This window comes from Syngnathus typhle, linkage group LG7, assembly GCF_033458585.1.
Source record: "Syngnathus typhle isolate RoL2023-S1 ecotype Sweden linkage group LG7, RoL_Styp_1.0, whole genome shotgun sequence".
In the NCBI taxonomy this organism is placed as follows: domain Eukaryota; kingdom Metazoa; phylum Chordata; class Actinopteri; order Syngnathiformes; family Syngnathidae; genus Syngnathus; species Syngnathus typhle.
In genome coordinates, this window is record NC_083744.1 from 5,284,864 (window position 1) to 5,303,507 (window position 18,644).

The following is an 18,644-nucleotide window of genomic DNA, read 5'->3' on the forward strand; positions in this document are numbered from 1 at the left end:
CAGATCAATCCTGTGCACTGAATGGCTGCGCTGGGGCAGAGGTGGAGATCAAACATGATCTCCACTTCTCAGAAGTTAACACAGCAGGACGTCGAGGCACTTTTAATCACAGTCGGCACAGCAAAACATTTAAAGAAGAGAAGCCATGAGGAAACACTGTGCGATCAAACATGGAATACTTAAGGAATTCCTGGCAGAATTCCTTGGGACCTTTGTTTTGGTTGTAAGTAACACTTTGTATTATTCAATTCAATATTTTTCGGTGCTATACTCTCGCTTCATATACGCACATCTTTCTGTGTTTTAAGTTGTTTGGTTGCGGCTCAGTTGCCCAGACAGTCCTCAGTCGAAACTCTTTGGGTGAGCCGCTCACCGTACACATCGGCTTCTCTGTAGGACTGATGATGGCCGTTTACGTGGCCGGTGGAGTATCAGGTAAATAATAGCAGATTGAAAGATGTTCTATGCTCAGATATAAAGCATTCGGCACAGGAATTGCTCGTCGTTTTATCATTGTAACCAGATTTGCTATGTTGAACAACCTTTTCTGGTACAGTAGGTGAGCAAATCAGAAACAATTGGCTGGCCATCCATCCATCCATCCATCCATCCATCCATCCATCCATCCATCCATCCATCCATCCATCCATCCATCCATCCATCCATCCATCCATCCATCCATCCATCCATCCATCCATCCATCCATCCAATCCAATCCAATCCAATCCAATCCAATCCATCTTCGAAAGCTCTTGTCGAGACAAATGTGTATACATTCTGCCTGTGCTGCCTCCCATGTGCCAGTAGTCAATGAGCACTGCCCATTGATTTGGTCATGTCAAGTCACAGCCTCTCCAGGGTCGTCCATAACCCGGGGTGCTGCGTGTCCTGCAAACATCGATCGCGGGCCCGCATCCGTGCATCTGTGGCAAACATTGGCGTCATAACGTCTGTCGTTTGAGCAGCAGGACCGAATGGTTTGCACTTAGCTAGGACGTTTGATTTAATTGTTGAAAACAAAAGTCACCGATGCTATTGTCATCATTTATGGCCAACTGTTGTGTCGTTCTTCAACTAAAGCCTGCGACCGCCCTGGGCGCTGCTTCCTTTCTGCTGTCCCTTGTAAATATGACTTGCTAATGATGAAGAGGATAACATGGCAGCCTTTAGGGGGCCGTTTGGGAAAGCGTTAAAACACACTTATACACACACTATCATTTTTTTTATACGCGACGGATAGAGCTAGCTCGGACTCACACCCGTTTACTATTCAAGCAGCGAGACTCGAATCACCTGCAGATCATTTCAGTAGTGTGAGAGCGTTATAGAACGTAGTAGTCCTTGCAATCCATCATGCCAGCTGCATCCCTTTCTTATTCTTGCCTTTGTCCTCCATCCCAGGAGGCCACGTAAACCCTGCCGTGTCTCTGGCCATGGTGATCCTCGGCAAACTCAAGATCTGGAAGTTTCCTTTCTATGTCATTGCTCAGTTTCTTGGTGCATTTGCTGGAGCTGCTGCTGTATTTGGATTATACTACGGTGAGGGTACCTGCGTTTTAGTCATTTCTTTCCAGCAGCATTTATTGAGCCAAATATCTTACTGCATGCTATTAAACAAAAATAACACTTATCTTGACAATCATGCTCCAAATCTTTCAAATTTGTCAAATATCTCTATCAAGTTGTCGACGGTGAAATTACAACAAAAATAAATATCGATCAAAACAAATATTTATGAACTGTGCAAATATTTGTCAAACAACATCGCCATCTAGTTGTCGACAATGAAATTACAACAAAAACAAATATTGATCAAAACAAATATTTATAAACTGTACAAACAAGTAAAATAGTGGGACGACAAACCTGGAAACCACTTTGTACGCTAATTGTATCTACTGCTATCTAGCGGAGGAGCATATAATTGTCAACCTATCGTTGCTAGCATCGATACATAATTTTTCCTCGTGGCACACAAATATGGCTGGAAATCACTGCTTCATGTAAATCATTGACAAGTGAGAACTATGTGAAACCCCTCACAGATGCGTTCATGGACTTCACCAGCGGGATTTTGTCGGTGACAGGAATCAATGCCACCGGTCACATTTTCGCATCTTACCCAGCGAGACACCTCTCGATTCTTGGCGGATTCATTGATCAGGTGAACAACTCACAATGGCCCGATCGCCTTTTATATTGTACTCCCAGTCCCATTCAGGCACAAATTAACACAAACTCTCGGAAATGCTGCTATGTGAAATTGATTGCCCCATTTAGTCAGAGAACAACCCCCTTTTTGCTTTGCTTGCTTTTGGGTTTGATGACCCGATTCACCGGAAGGTCAGAACTACGCTCAACACCATTTCCAGTCTGTCAAATCAGTGCACTGATCCAAAAATAACATGTTGGGGCGAGAAAAGTGTGCAAAACTACATTTGACCCTATTAAAAGGGTGGTGTCGGGTGACAATCCCTTAACAATATTTATGAACACGTCATGTATACAAGCACTGTAGTCAAGTTAAGACGTAAGCTAATGCAAGCGCTAGCGAGAAGCTAACGATGTAGTTAACACATTGTGCCCCCCAAAAATAATAAAGCACATTTGATGCAATTCATCTGATACAACTACTTAAAATACATCCACAAGAAGTAAAAACAGAGCGCACAGTGCTAAAGCAGAAAGACTGATGCTAATGCTATGAAAACAAGGGCATCATAAACACTCAATAATATGAAAGTGAAATAGAGTTTATTATTTTTGTGTCATCTCAAGCTTACCTCTTTACTGTGTCCGTCATTTCCAGAGATTGAAGTAACTGAATCCTCAATGAAATGAAGTCGCTCGGCAAAACCTTCTCGATTTCTGAAACATTGTTCTTGAACTAGGACGACTTTGCCCACAGATGTGGAACTTTGTCCTGAAAAAATGAAATTTAACCTGGCACTTATTTGAGGTTCTGATACTAGGGATGGTGGAAAGCGTTGTATGGGTTAATGGATCCAACAACGGAATATTTTGATCTCTCCGAGTAATAAGATGGCGGATTTGCGAAGACGTTTGGCCACACCCATTACCTTGTTTGGTGGTGCTGCCCCAAAGACTGTGACGTCATGGATAAGAATACTGAAAATAAATGGAGTAAAAATATATCCTTCAAACAGATTATTAAGGTATTTCTGCAGAACCTGGAAGGATTAGATTACCGTTTTTTTCCGTGTATAATGCGCAAAATTTAACAAATTTATTGTCTTAAAATCTGGGGTGCGCATTATACATGGGTACAAAAAAAAAATATATATATATTTTTTTTAAATCCAGATATGATACGGAGGCCGCCATTACAGATGCGCTTTCTTCTCTGCTGTTCACTCCAAACGCGCTCCATACGAACACAATGCTCTCGTATCAGACGCTTGCTCGATCACCTGCTCGTTTGCTGTCATAATGTACCCTACACAAATCCGAAACATTTCTTCGCTATCGAGTTTGCTAGCGCATGCGCAGTGATACTGACTGGCAGAATAACATCCGGTTGTTCCCAAAGATGGTCTTTTTTCTGAAATAATTTTACGTTTACGGACTTAAGTAGGCGTCAAAATTTGGGTGCGTATTATACATGGGTACAGGCTTTTTTCCAGCATCGACATGCCATTTTTAGGGTGCGTATTATACATGGGGGCGCATTATACATGGAAAAAAACGGTAAATTTTCCTACAATCCTGGAGACTCCAAGTGCACAATAACATTTATTTAAAGGCTAAAAATGTGTATTTTTCATCATATATGCAAATATATGATCAAACTTGATCATTTAATCGGACAATCCAAGAAAATGCATTATCCCTCTCGCTTGCAGGTGGTGGGAACTGGCATGCTGGTTCTTTGCATTCTGGCCATCCTTGATGGAGGAAACATTGGTGCTCCTAAAGGTGTGGAGCCACTGGCCATTGGGCTGATCATCATGGCCATTGGGGTATCCATGGGACTGAACTGTGGTTACCCCTTGAATCCTGCCAGGGACCTTGGGCCCAGACTGTTCACAGCTGTGGCCGGATGGGGCATGGAGGTCTTCAGGTGACTAATCGGTCCATTAATCCACGTCAAAGTGTTATATTGTGATACATACTATATTGCAAATAAAGTTTTTGCTTATTAGCAAGCAAAATACAAACACCAAAATTGTCAATTGTAGGATACCAGCCATCAATCACATGTGAATGGTTAGTGCACAAAGATATTGATTGAAATAAACAATTAGGCAACAAGCATTGTTGACTTATTATATAATATCACGTGCACTCAACAGACGTGATCGATTGTTGTTGATCCAACATTATTCCATGACACTGTCCAAAACTATCAACCCGCCTTTGGTTTCTCCGCAGCACGGCAGGCTACTGGTGGTGGATCCCAGTAGCTGGGCCTATGGTAGGAGCTGTGGTCGCGGCCGTCCTGTACTACCTGCTCGTCGAGCTTCACCACCCCCGCGTGGAAGCCGAGAAGCCTCATGAGGAGGAGGGTGAGGAGGACGAGGAGGAGGAAGATGAGGAGGATGAGGACTGCAGTCTAAAGGACAAATATGAGATGATCACTATGAGTTAAAAAGAGTATTTCCTCCTGTCTCACTTCTACAGAGATAATTCTTTAATCTGCTCGTGTTTAAACGTGACCTCATTAAAAAGTAATGACCATTTTGAATTGATGAGTTGTAAATATTGTATTCTAGTAGATATGGCAAGCATAATAATCTCCTCCATCCCCTTCATATTTGCTCCTGTTGGTGTGCTTTTTTTAAACTTTGTTTTTTGTGTGTATTATGTTGTTAAGCAAACCAGATTTATTCCTGTTGCTTATTTAAATTAAAATGTCGTTTATTTAAAAAAAAATATATATTTTACATCTAATGGGGGGGTTATATCCCACACCAGTTGCACGAGAATTGAAGTCAATAATATAGAAATCCCTGCAATACTTCCTAGGAAGGTTTTTATAATACAATATATATAAATTAGTATGGGTATGTGGGCAGCAGCAGCTTGAGGGTGCAGATTGAAAATCGATGCAGGCCACATTCCATTGCTTGTGCAAATGATGTCAAGGCCTGGCACACTCTCCTTTCCTGGTTGATCATTACATAACATAAAGATGTTCATGGAGAATATAAATACATGTCCACCACAGTTCCAGGAAAGGTGGGTTCAATTCCGTCTCCACACCTTCCTGTGTGGAGTTTGCATGTCCTGCTTGGGTTTCCTCACACTACCAGTTAATACAACGTTTATCATTGTGGCTGCTGCTTTGTTTTTGCTTAGATAATAAAACCCTAGAAAAAAAAAAGTGATTATCTACAGAGAGAGCATCTGACAGTAAACAGTGGTCTATTTTATTGAATGAGCTGTTTAATTAATGCATTTCAAGTACTCCAAAAATTACATCTCTTTACACAATACAATTGAATTTTTGTTTTGTTTTTTAGTAAAAATGTTCAAAGTTAACAAAAATTTCCAATACTGTATAAAACACAGTGAACATTAAAATCAGACAGTAGTATTACTTTTTAATCGTGTGTTCTTTTGGCCTACATCACCTACAACATTTCAAAATTAATTTGGACATTGCAGTGCACGTTTATCTAAAACTTTTTTTTTTCCCCAAATCAAGACTACGAAATGAAAAGAAAAGAAATTTACAGGCATTATTCTTCTGCTCTTCTAGCCAAACCATGCCACAGGATAACAAAGACTAAAATGAGAATGTCACATTAAATCCATCACACTCAATTGTTTTTATATCATTGATGACAGTGGAGAAAAAGTATCATAAACAAACTCCAGTTGAACTAGCACATACAAAAACATAAATAACTTAAAAGAGATTTTGTCACATATGAACATCTTTGAATTGGAATAAAATATTTTTTTTTTGTAAAGAAATCAGCAGATGTAGCAAAATGTAATTTTTTCAATGAAATGCAAATTTTCAAAGTACTGTACAAGTTTACATGTTAGATTCTGGAGCCAAGAATGACTTTTTTTCTTTTTTAAATCCACTTTTTTGTTGTACAGACATAAGCCTGATTCATCATCATGTGACAGACATCAACTGTGACACTTTTCCTCATCCCATCCGCAGCAAAACGTAGGATTATCCCAACCCTCAGGACAGTGTTGTAAGACATTACTTGTGATTTGAACTGCATGCACTCAAAACAGAATTAAGAAACTCAATTCAGACCAGTAGGCAAAAATAATGCATGAAATATATAATGCAAATATGATGTGTTTTTAATGTTAGTGAGAAGCAAACACTGAATCATATCAAGTTGTTATTTTGTGAAAGAATGCCTGAGGTGAAACGCGTCCTTCAAACATAGCCCGCCGGTGCTTTCTGTCATCACAAGTCAAAACCTGGAAAGTGTGAATCCGGAATGGTGAAGTAGCAAAGTCAGGTTATACTAAAAATCTGACTCAACAAGTCTTCTTTCCTTTTATTTTCACATTAAAAAGCATTGTGCTGAGACACTAGTACAGACCCAAGTCAATCAATACTTACATTGGATTAATGCCTCTGCATGCCCACAAAAGTTTCCTATCTGAGCAATAAGCCTATTTGTTTTTAATACATCCACACCGAGTCACCTTCAAACTTATTTCCCCACGCATTCCACTAACGCTCAATTCTAAACTAAGCTGCAACTTTCCCTTCACCTCAGCTTCAGTTAGTGGTTATTCATTCTTCGTAAAGCTAAATTAAAAGAGAAAAAAAAAAGGACGACAAGCAGAGCGATCCTTCCATTACACGACACAAGCAACATGTTAGCAAAAAAATAAAACAATGGAAAGATGACCTTGGAAAAAGAAGGATATGGTGACTTTGTTCAAATTGAGAAACAAGCAACCCTGATTGGGCGACCGCAGAGACGACCCGACAGCATCAGATGGTCGGCGTCAACATCCGAGGAACTCCTGGCGACCGTCATGCCTTTGTTTATGTGTTAAAAGTCCTGAGAGCGCTAACCGAAAAATAAAAGCCCCAAAAAAACGAGAAGAGAGCGAAGAATTACACATTTACAGTAGAAGAAATAGTTCATTTTCACTTATGATACACTAAATATGTACAGTCACATGCAGGAGACTGTCTGCCCAAGAGACCGGAGCATGTGTCCTTCGCCGTTTTGGGACATGTGGAAATCACAAAAGTGGCGCCAATCCTCCACCGAGTGTCTTGTCTCGCTCGTGTGTGTGTGTGTGTGTGTGTGTGGCTGGAAGGGCGCAAGAAAAGCACACGACGACTCGCCGGCAGCCACTCGGGACGACATCGCAAAACAACTAAAACACATCACTAAAGTGGACTAAAGCTACGGATGATTTCTTAACTCCTTGGCACTCCTTTGAAATGAACCAAAAGTAGATGACGATTGCAAAAAAAAAAATAATAAAAGAAGCTAGACTGTGCTGCGATGGGGACCGCCAATCCAGTCGCTGGATTTTTCTCTGCTTTGCGTTTCTGCAAGATGGAGAACGCAGAGGTGACTAGCAACCATGTCGGGCTTTTCCGTGGATGGAGTGACGCTTTTAAGATTCCCACTGTAGGCACAAGGAGGAGCCAAGGCATTGGAGGGGGTGGCGAGGGGGTGGGGGAGGGCCGCGGGGTGGGGGTGGTCCGGGGGGTGTCTCAGCGTCTCATCTGCCCCATCTGATAGTTCTCTCGAGGTTGACGGTGGTGTCGCTGTTGTTGCTGCTGGGCCTGCCGCTGAGGCTGCCTGGGGCCCTGCCGCGGACCGCCGTGGCCGCCGTGCTGGGCCTGATGCTGCACCTGGGAGCTTGCGTGCTGCTGCGCTCGCCGCCTCTTCAACGTGCCTGGCGGGGAGAGAAATAGCACGCGGGTTAAGACCCCCGTGTGCTCCAGGAATGAAAACTTGCAGTCGGAAACTCACCCGGAAGTGGTTTTGGGGGAGGGAGCTTGGGGTTGCTGCTGGGTGTGTGTACGCTACAGATCTTAATGAAGCCCGCCATGAGCATGATGAGAGCGATGCCCATCAGCAACACTGCCCACCAGTGGGCCTGTAAATAAAAGAAATCAAGCAAACGCAAAACCCTTAAAGGTGTACAAAATAAAAAAAGTTGTCAGCTAGAATCACAAGCCTAGAGAAAAGCTGCTTTGGAGTCAAGCGTCCGTACCACAATCCACTCGGCAATGTTCTCGTAAAGCTCCGGGTTGAAAATGGCCTTCTTGAGTCGAGCCAGCGGGCCGTCGGCGTCCACCAGGCGACACTTCATGAACACGTCGCAGTAACCCTTGAAGTCGTTGCAGGGCGACCCGGCCGGCAGGGTGGTCACCTTCTTATTGAAGAAACGCGCCAAACGCTCCGACCCGGTACTGCTGCACGTGTTGGAGTTCACTGGAGACATGAGGCCCCGGTCAGCGAGGACAATGGCTGACGAGATGCAGTCCTCTGGGCGCAAATGAATGGCGTGACTCACTCTTTTCCATGCAGCACACGTGACAAAGCTCCGTCTCGTCCTTTCCTTCTTGGCTGGCGCACGTGCACGCTTCGAGGCCGTACTTCTTACAGATGGAGCCGGAGCAGCCCTGCGGGCGCGCGGCGGGATCAGGTTAGCCACGTAACGACAGATCTTAATTGTTTTGTATAACTTGCTGGTGACTCACCCCGTTCAGGCAGACTTGAGTCTCGCCGTGACAGGCGGTGAAATTGGCCTTGGGCTCAGACGACGGGCAATGGGGGCTCCCGCCATTGCACATGCCCTGATGAGCGCACTCCGACTCGTCCCTGCACTTCTCGTTGCGCCCCTTGTAGCTGCACTCAGGGGTGCAACAAGGACCCTGGCTGGGACTGGGAGGGAAATCAAAACGACTTGGCTCAAAAACATCTCAAAAGGACGGTTGGTGAATCAGAAACACACACAGTACAATGTACCTGCACACTTTGCCGGGCTTTAATTTGCATTTCTTGTTGTCCTCCTGGTTGGCATCATAGCAGCACTGGTCCCTGCACTGATCACTGTAGCCGCAGTCACACTCCTCTCCTGGCTCTACCAGGCCGTTTCCACAAATTGGCTGACCAGACTCTGGTGGTGGTGGTGGGGGGGGAATAATAATACAAACATCAACTTTGTTCCTCGCAACATGACATCTGTAATAATCTAATTTAGTATCCCCTACTGTGATGGCCTGAAAATGAATCATTTACTAAAATTCTAACACAGTAATGATTATGGTGTATATTGTTAATCGTCAATTATTTGATGAATATAATTAGGGATTTTCCAACAGCGCGGTACATACCAACGAAGCAGTTGCTTCTTTTTTTCTCCAGCACCTGGCTGATGTTGCGCACGCTACAGATGGAGAATTTGTTGTTGTTGAGCTTGTCTCCCGACGTCGCTCTCGCATACATGATGTAATTGCCCCTCTCCTTTTTGTCTTGGCTCTTGGATTCACCCGGAGTGCACTCCGATCCTGAGTCGTGCTGTGCATTAGAAAGGAAGGGGGGGGGGGGGGAGACAATGTCAAAAGAAGATCGGGAGACAGAGGTGGCCACGCTCCATTTAATCCATCTTGCCGCGAGTGAATGCAGTACATGATTTACTCACCGGGGAGCCAAAGTTATGGCCCACTTCATGAGCAAAGGTGATATGGGAGACTTTGGGAGGAACGTGGGAGGCGTAGTTCTGGACAGTGATAATCCCCGTGTTGAGAGATTTCTTCTTGCCGTCGGAGTACAACTTGCTTTTTTCACAGATGCCTCCAGAACTCCCTGACGACGATAAGCACATTTTAAAACAAGTCGGCCATTCAAAGCATGAATGTAATGCGATAAGAAAACAAACATTTAAAATTGTATTAGTGTTTCATGAGGATAAACACCCCTGATCCTTTTTGACTCTAGTTCCCATAACAACCTGAGTCAATTGCGGTCTCGAGCTTTTTTTCCTTCCAGCAATGATACATTGCTCACTGGGTAATGAGCTCACGCTCTTTATGAGTCATAACTTCTTGACCAGTGAACACAGTGAAAAGATGTCGATCCATGCGAAGAAAAATTTATGTTCTATGTGCCTCCTCTGATTGAATTCAACGCAAGAATAATCAGAATAGCCTATTTAGACAACTGGTGGTACATAGAACATACCGTATTTTCCGCACTATTAGGCGCACCTAAAAACTTACATTTTACTAAAAAAAACACAGTGCGCCTTATAATGCAGAGCGCCTTATATATATCAGTTCCGATCATTCTATAGGAGATCGTTTGAGAAACGCGATTGTTTACACTTTGCTGAGGCTCATGGGAGATTGCGAGCTGAGGCTCTTGGGAAATTGCGGATGGCTAATGCTATAACAATAGCTGCTATACGCGCGAGGCTATTTCATGTCAAAATAGGCTGCTCTGTTAATGTTTCGAGTAAATCTACGGATCGATATGGAAGGGAAACATAGGTAAGTAGTACCAATGCGTTAGATCGAACTTTAGTCAGTTCTGATCATTTTATAGGAGATCGTTTGAGAAACGCGATTGTTTACAGAGGGCTCGTTGGTTATTGGCTAGTGGATGCATACCGCAACCCTAGTCAATCTCAGTTTGTTGCAGTATAGCTTCTATTTTATGCGCCTTATAATCCGGTGCGCCTTACATATGGACAAAGTTTTAAAATGGGCCGTTCATTGAAGGTGCGCCTTATAATCCGGTGCGCCTAATGGTGCGGAAAACACGGTACTTTGTCTTGAGTTCCCCTACCAATGCATGGCCAACAGTTTCGGTGCTTCCGCAGTACCTGAAGGTGCTCCCACCCAGGCCAAACCCAAGACGCCGTCATCAAAGTCTCTGTCGGTGAAAACGTAAGCCAAACAGTAGTCGTCATGATTCTGCTCCGAGTTGAGCTCCAGGAACTTCTCCACTCCGATGTTACCAAAACGAAATGGGTTGGACCTGTCCTTCTCAACACTGGTGGTGTTTATCTGTACGGGAGGAAACGGGCTTGTTTATAGGAAAGACTCTGATGGGCTGTTTTCAGAATAAACAGAAGAGGCTAACTTCAGCCGAGCACTCACTCTGATTCGTTTCACCATGAAACTGATGTTGCGAATCCCTAAGAAGTCCGTGCCCTGATAGATGGCATTAATGGCCTTCACGTGACTGGAGATCTGTAATGGGAAGATAACAACACACAAAGATAAAATTGGAACATTTCGATTAAATGCATTGTTTAATCAATTGTCTGGTAGATACTATTCTATTTTCAAGGCTTATTGTACTGCTTCAAACAACGATGTCTAGACGTGTTTATTCGAAGCAACTCCCGTTGAGTCATTACGGCCCGTTGCGCAATCAGCAGCGTGTCATGAGTGGCAATCCCACGCTGGCTTGTTTATCAATTTCAGTGCATCTCACCTGAGCGATGACAGCCTCTCTTGTCTTGTAATACTGGTAGAAGAGGTGATCTGTTTGGATGAAGAGCTGGCACGTGTTTTTCTCAGCCTGTGCCATCCTCTTCTTTCTCAGCATCACAGATTCGCTAAGGAGCGGCTGACTGTCGAATGCCTGCTGTGACAGGGGAGGAAAAAGATGACAGTTAAATATAGAATACTGTGAGGGCATTTACAACCAAAGAGCAGCTAAATAAATCATGCCTTCTAGTTTTAAAGGCACAGACCCTTCATACAATATACATTAGTTCTATATACACTATATGATGAACAAAGGGCAAAAGAAGAATTAATGCTAATGCTAAGTGTATCTTTGGCATATTAATTTAGACAAAAACTAAACTCACTTCACAAGGACTAGCAGTTTAGCAGATCGTTCACAATTGTTAAAAAAAAAAGTCTTCCAGCTGTTTAGTCAAACACTTTACTGCCAAACTAAACAAAACAAAGACAATTATTCCAGATTGTGTTTCTAAAACAAGCAAAAATAACTGCCGCTAGCTTAATGCGAATATACAATACAAACACAATAGACAGGCTAACGACTAGCATCAGCGTCGTAACATTACAAACCGTGACGCAATGGATATTTGAACACATATGCTGGAGCCTTACTTTTCTGGGCAGTGTGAAATAAAGCTACCGTTTTTTTCCATGTATAATGCGCCCCCATGTATAATACGCACCCTAACAATGGCATGACGATGGTGGGAAAAAGCCTGTATAATACGCACCCAAATTTTGACTTTTTTTTTTTTTCTTTTTTTCAAGTTACAATGATCGTCACACACGCATCTGGGTGTGGTGAAATTTGTCCTCTGCATTTGAGGACCCTGTGTGATTTTGATCCATCCCCTGGGGGAGAGGGGAACAGTGAGGAGCAGCGGCGCCGCGCTCGGGAATCATTTGGTGATCTAACCCCCCAATTCCAACCCTTAATGCTGAGTGCCAAGCAGGGAGGCAATGGGTCCCATTTTTATAGTCTTTGGTATGACCCGGCCGGGTTACTTAAATCCGTAAACGCAAAATTATTTCAGAAAAAAAAAAATCTTTGGGAACAACCGGATGTTATTCTGCCGGTCAGTATCACTGCGCATGCAGTAGCAAACTTGATAGCGAAGAAATATGTGAGACTCTCAACGGGATCACCAATATTTGAGTGATGTTCCAGTTATTTATCACAATTATTTGTTATTATAATAATAATATATATACTAATATATATAATAATTATTTATTATTCTCAATTGTCATGGTGATCTTTCTGGTGATTTCTTAACTAGGCTGGATGTATTTTTTTTGTTGGCGTTGATTTCTCCGACTGCCCAGAAAGGCACCACCGCGATCAGTTAGGTTAAAATGAAAAGAGAGGAAAGTGACGTTGTAAAGAACCATCCGTGACAAGATTTTCTTCAAAAATTGTTGTACCATGATTTTCTTAAAAAAATAAATAAATAAATAAATAAATAAAATAATGCGCACCCCAGATTTTAGGACAATAAATTAGTTAAATTACATGGAAAAAAAACTGTATCTTTTTAAGGAAATAATATTTGATAGCGTTTTTATATTGAATCTCATGAGGTCGTGTGGTCATGTAATATTGTGGCCGGGCGTAAAATGTCTGCCGCTGGGGTAAACATGGAAAGATTGATTGCTTCTCCTTCACTTGTACTGCCAGCGTGCGGCAAAGTTCACCTTGTACGGCTCTTCTACAGCAGAGGCCTGGTACTTCTTCATCCTCTCAAACACGGAGCTATCGGCACATCCTCCCTCTGGGCCGTACTTGTGAGGATAGTCTGCGTGAAAGAGGCCGACACAACACTGTGAGGATTATGGCGACAACGTTAGCTACTTAAACCTCTGAGTCACTGCTTGTGATGCTATTCGGGACCAGCTAATAGGTGTCCTTACACACCACCTGAGCCTGCCTAGCTCTGTCTGCTTACTTTATTTACGAATACCTCTCATATTTAACGCAGTCTATATAATTAGGAATGAAATGCTGCTCGGAATCCCTACTAATGTTTAGTAGACAGCTTTAATGAGGCGGGACCCTGAGAGAAAGCTCACGTTACTCAGCTAATGAGCAAGCACCCTGAGCTCTTCAAAGAGGGGGGTCTCACAAATCGGCCTTACATGGGCTCAGCAAGATTAACCTTCCACGTTTGGATCACACATATTCATACGCAATTAGGAAATGGCAGTCGCTTTGAGTGATTGTGAGCGTGCAGTTGTCAAGGACTCACGTATGTCATCCTCGTGGTAAATGACGGAGTGGAAAGGCACATTTTTGCCCTCCAGATAGCGCTCGGTGGGTTCCACGTAGTAGTTGCCGTGGTAACTCTGAATGAAGCCCTCAAATTTACCATTCACGATGGAACCGTGAGCTAGCGTACCTTTTTCACCTAGGGGAGACAAAATTACATATATATTTTATTTGAGAGGGAAGGCAGAAAGAAAGATTTTGAGTCATTTGTGGAGCAACATTTCTCGCTTTCTGTTTCAAATGTTGAAATAATCGGGTGGGGCTTCTTGACTCCCTCCTGTTGCAATAGCCTTTAAAAATATTTTGCACGAGTTCAGAAGGTGAAATGAGGCTGGTCGTTGAATGAAGACTTTCCTCACCGTATATCTCTCCAGTGTAGATATGAGAGGTATCATATGTCGACTCCTGTCCTGAAACGTCCACTTTCAAGTCTGGTGTGAACAAGTTAGTATCTCTCTTCATGCGCAAATTAAAATGTCTGAAATAGAATAAAAATGCAAAATGAACAAAACAACGTGATCATCAGAGTTTTTTTTTTTTTTTTGGGCAAAGATCTGAAAGACGTTTATTTTTCTAGAGACGTGCGCTTGTGGATTGGGATTCAAATTGGGTCTCTCGAAAAGAGATTGACAACATTCACGCAGGCTTTGAGGAAGCGAAAGAATGCAAATGAGAGAGGGGGGAGTGAGAACATGGCTTCTTCTTTTCAAAGAATGTGTTTCAAAATGGAGGGAAGAAATAAAAAAGCAAACATCTCAAATACAATAAACACTCAAGTCGAGTGCCGCATCTCCACTCTCCAGCCTTGCTCTAATTTGACAGCATAAAGGAAAAATCTGGCAGAATATTAATAACATGTTCTATGTTTTTTTTAGATTCTGGCAGTGACCCTCAAATTAATACAAAATAGCTCACGCATGTTTAAACACACGTATTGCAGGGAGAATTGTTTAGCTAGTTTTGTGGAGGACAATTCAAAAGAGAAAAGTCACAGACAAATCTTTGCTTTTTCCAAAGGAAACAGGCGTCTTCCTTCCGTGTTCTGCAGAGCTTTTATCATTCTCCCGCCGATTAAGCAGCGTTTAAGGCTGGCGACGGCAGGCTCTGCTCCACACAGGAAGATAAACACTCTTTGCCGAGCTGCGAGCCAGATGGTCGTGGCAAGTGTGGACACGCTGGTACAAAACGTGCCACCTCATCATTAGAACATTTAAATTTAACGGGAAAAAAAACAGACTTTTGCAAAGACACATTTTAAATCATTAGTCATCATTTTAACTGCAGATGACAGCGGCGGTGTTACCCAACAGATTTGTAAGCAATTAAAAAAAGAAAAAGCAAAGCACATAGCTCATTGAACGTCTTTCTCAACCTCAAACAAACGCTTCACTTCTCTGAGGACAGATTAGAAGCGATGATGTTTTGACTCGTCACAAATCTAATTAGCACCTCGTCGTGTTTGCTCTGATGTCATCTCGGATGCGGCTCGCAGTCAGAAAGCAACAAGAGGACATTTTGGTCCCTATCCTTCACCGCATCGTAGCTGCTCGGTTTGAGTCGATGGCTTTTCCGTTGCTCTATATTACCGCCTTGAGACTACTGCAGCAAAAGAGGAGACCGGGGAGTATAATACTGCAGCATCTAAAGCTGAGGCTGGAACAGGGAAGATAATCATTGTTATTTTTGTCATTTCTCGCAATGTTCCAGTGATACAGGAATGACTAATACGTTCAACCAATGAGCAACCAGCAGTTGTTGACGTCATGATCTTGCTGTGTTGTGTCCAGTAATTAAGTTATATTTGATGACGTTCAGTCAAGTGCTCTATTGTGATGTCATGACCTGTGCTACCTGACAAGCTACGATGAGCAGTTTGATATATCAACCGGCGATAAAGTCCTTTCATTCTTTAGTGTCAGCAGTCACACTCAATTTCTGAGGTGAATCGTTCAGTCGTTGTTAAAAGCGTGCACTTTGCATTCATCATTTCACAGTAGTGCCCTTAGCAAAACAAGAGCCCAAGCTTTGTGGAGATGGGAAACCATCAATTACTTTATATTGGTATGCTAAAGTTCACCCCCAGAAAAATCTGAACTGTGTCACCTGGACAAGCTCTTGCCATTGAGCATGTTAGGATGGAAATAGATTACAAAGGAGAAATACACTTTTTGCTAATACTTCAAATCAAATGTAAACAACATAAACATGGATATTTGACAAAAGAGTGAAACAACACGTAAGTAGGAATACATATAAAAAAAAATAGGAAAAACATTTTCATTTCAACGTTGACCAACCTTCCATGAGCGTGAAAATCTAAATGAAGAAACTGGTCTTGGTGGGAGAGCGCCCTTTTGGCCCTCTGATGGTCGTTGTGTACCACCTCTGTGTCATAAGAAAGGCCTTCATAATGCAGGATGTACTTGTTGAGGGGATTCCGGTAGTGGCCTGTGTGGAGGGAAGCACAAAGTCTTTAGTCAGTTCATAAGCCTTTGTAAAATATCACTTCATGATGATATCAGAGGATTTGTTTGAAGGACAGCAATTTAATATTATGAAAATAGAGATTAAGCACATTACATGATCACATGAGTTGTTATAGCTCATTTGTTGTAAGCAAGTAAAAAATTTTTTTTATTTAGTATAATTTATTTATTACACATCCAGTGAAAAATAAAACCACTTTATTGTAATAATATGGCAATGTTTCCAAATACAGCTGTAAACTAATAAATTAGCTCTATTAGTATTTTTAGACTAGGTTAAAAATATAGGAAAATGTGGGTCGCTTTCATCTAACTAAAAAGAAACTGTCTTCATGCTGCGCTCGGCTACAGCCCCCAGTGTCACAGTATAATTATTTATCCACATGAAGAGTGGGTGTTGGGCATGATGGAGAATGCTGCTCGAGCACCTCCACCCGTGTGTAACACTGCTCCACACTCAAAAGCGGCCTGAATTCCATTTGCACAAAACACGACAACAACGCAACTCTCGGAATAGTGCTGCACAAGATGACAGGGATGTCACTATTTGCCGTGCACTGCGTAATATTTGCAGGGTCATATTATGGCAACGGATTTAAATCAGCAGGAAGTATTTTCAGTCAAAGCACTATGCGAGTCTCTGTAATTACGCCTGAGAGCCGGAATAGCCATTATCTGGAGTAAAAATGTAACAGACGGTACAAATACACAGAGCTAGCTCACGGTTCATGTGCATTATGAAAAATGTAGGCCTTCACATTAAATTTTTCATTGAGGCGACTATGAGAAGTAAAAGCCGTGACTATTCGGGAATATTCTAATTTTTACAAGAAAGAGACATTTGTGCAATTTAGGGGGGGGGGGGGGTTGTACATCATTTCGAAATGATTAAAAGTTCATAACCACCACAAACTGCCTTGCAGCTTTGTGTCAAAACTCCATGCATAGAAAACCTGAGCTGACTTGTTTTATGTTCATGTTATAAGACAAACAATATAATGTCAGTCATATTTTTAAAACTTAGATAAATAAATATATCATTGTGCTTGGGATTTTTTTTTTCTTTGTTTAAGTCGTGGTTATACACAAAGGTTGAGTTGAGGCAACTGAACACTTCATATTGGGTAACAATATTTCGTTTTAACTTTTTTTTTTTTTTAATATAATTGACTGCAATTATTACCCAATTATGGCACTTACGTGTTTTATCACACACGCGCAAACGATCGAAGAATAAACACTGTCCTGTGCTGCACAGTAACGGCGCAAGTATTTAATCACACAATCACACAGACATAGACCATATAACAATTTTAGAACACTTAAAATAGAAAAGTAACATCGTTTTAAATTGTATATCGTCCCAAAAGTTGATTTATGCGGCCGCGTACGCGAGCTGTCAGGACATACAATATAAACTTAACTACAAATTCCGTGTGATATAAACGTAACAAAAAAAAAGAAAAAAAATCAGTGTGAATCGTTAAAATGCAAATTGACTGTTTGAAAAATAAAAAAAGTGTAGGATGACTTTAACGGCGATCGTGGAAACGAAACAAAAAGAGTGAGCTCTCGATAGCATGAAGCTAACGGTCCAGTCGGTATCTCGCATCTTCTCACAACAATGGACGTCGGCGACATAAGCCCAATAATACAACATAAACCTGGCGATAAGAATAATGACAACACACGGTGTGACATGAATAAAATGATCATTTTTCAACGCCCCGCCCGAATCCGTCCAGGACTTTCCGCCGTGCCTCGTTTTAAGGCGAGAACACAGCGAAAAGGGTGCAGTCCCCTTCACAACAAGCAGGCCCCACTGATCCCGAACGTTAGCCGTCAAGCTAGTTTAGCTCGGCAGCCTTTTGGCATGCCCCTTATCCACATCTTTTAACCGCGTAGTCTTTCCTTTTTCCTTCCTAAACGCTTCACTCACCTTGAGTGTCATGCAGCAAGTAGGCGAAAAGGACCAGTTTCAGGAGAAGCATATCGGATAGCTCCATGGTTAAAGCATTGATGCCGTTTGCACTTTATTGTCCTAGTTAGAAAAGCGCAGACGCCCTGTGTGTTTATTGCAGCTTCCACTCGTCGCCCACTCGCTTCTGCGCGGTGACGTCACGCGCAGCGCAGTTGCTATCCCTTCCCCTGAATGCGTCCAGGATCCCGGACACAACATTAGGTACAACTGGACACACTAACGGCATCGAATCACGTCCTTAAGGAGGTAATGATGGAGATTTTTCCACATTTTGATCTTATGATAATTAATGTGGTTCGAGGTTACAGTGGATCTCCGCTGATCGGAATTGGGCAGGAAAAGCGAAAATCCACGTGACAGGTCTACAAGGAAATCCTTGCGTCTGCTCACAAAGCCTCGAGCATCTGACAGTTCCAGGCCAAAAAGGAAATGGCCAAGCTGGGCAATCTTCCA

General features: G+C 42.4%; 2 protein-coding genes across 3 annotated transcripts; one reads left to right on the top strand and one right to left on the bottom strand.

Moving 5' to 3' along the window:
• Nucleotides 1-85: 85 nt before the first annotated feature.
• Nucleotides 86-6,240, top strand: LOC133156594 (aquaporin-9-like). The gene is made up of 6 exons (XM_061282435.1): nt 86-223; nt 309-435; nt 1,402-1,539; nt 2,046-2,164; nt 3,864-4,081; nt 4,393-6,240. Exons 1-6 carry the CDS (start codon nt 146-148, stop codon nt 4,607-4,609), a joined length of 897 nt encoding a protein of 298 aa, XP_061138419.1. The 5' UTR covers nt 86-145; the 3' UTR covers nt 4,610-6,240.
• Nucleotides 5,369-18,334, bottom strand: LOC133156593 (disintegrin and metalloproteinase domain-containing protein 10-like). 2 transcript variants are annotated; one of them, XM_061282434.1, is made up of 16 exons: nt 18,150-18,334; nt 16,022-16,172; nt 14,084-14,202; nt 13,705-13,863; nt 13,154-13,254; nt 11,421-11,570; nt 11,081-11,173; nt 10,804-10,987; nt 9,622-9,785; nt 9,314-9,497; nt 8,946-9,096; nt 8,678-8,861; nt 8,491-8,599; nt 8,188-8,408; nt 7,944-8,070; nt 5,369-7,866 (listed from the first exon to the last, which is right to left on the bottom strand). In XM_061282434.1, the coding sequence occupies exons 1-16, from the start codon at nt 18,214-18,216 to the stop codon at nt 7,682-7,684; spliced, it is 2,349 nt and encodes a 782-aa protein (XP_061138418.1). In that variant the 5' UTR covers nt 18,217-18,334; the 3' UTR covers nt 5,369-7,681. The 2 variants fall into 2 exon arrangements, with proteins under 2 accessions (XP_061138418.1, XP_061138417.1); XM_061282433.1 differs by having other exon boundaries at nt 11,421-11,573.
• Nucleotides 18,335-18,644: the final 310 nt, after the last annotated feature.

What these genes read in the sequence shown, in the direction of transcription:
- LOC133156593 (XM_061282433.1), bottom strand. Translation starts at nt 18,216, where the DNA reads ATGGAGCTATCCGATATGCTTCTCCTGAAACTGGTCCTTTTCGCCTAC. An exon ending in TTACCACGAGGATGACATAC is followed by an intron (nt 13,255 to 13,704) that starts GTGAGTCCTTGA and finishes TCTTTCACGCAG; the next exon opens with ACTATCCTCACAAGTACGGC. An exon ending in GCCATAACTTTGGCTCCCCG is followed by an intron (nt 9,498 to 9,621) that starts GTGAGTAAATCA and finishes TCTAATGCACAG; the next exon opens with CACGACTCAGGATCGGAGTG.
- LOC133156594 (XM_061282435.1), top strand. Translation starts at nt 146, where the DNA reads ATGAGGAAACACTGTGCGATCAAACATGGAATACTTAAGGAATTCCTG. An exon ending in TTGGGACCTTTGTTTTGGTT is followed by an intron (nt 224 to 308) that starts GTAAGTAACACT and finishes CTGTGTTTTAAG; the next exon opens with TTGTTTGGTTGCGGCTCAGT. An exon ending in CGTGGCCGGTGGAGTATCAG is followed by an intron (nt 436 to 1,401) that starts GTAAATAATAGC and finishes CCTCCATCCCAG; the next exon opens with GAGGCCACGTAAACCCTGCC.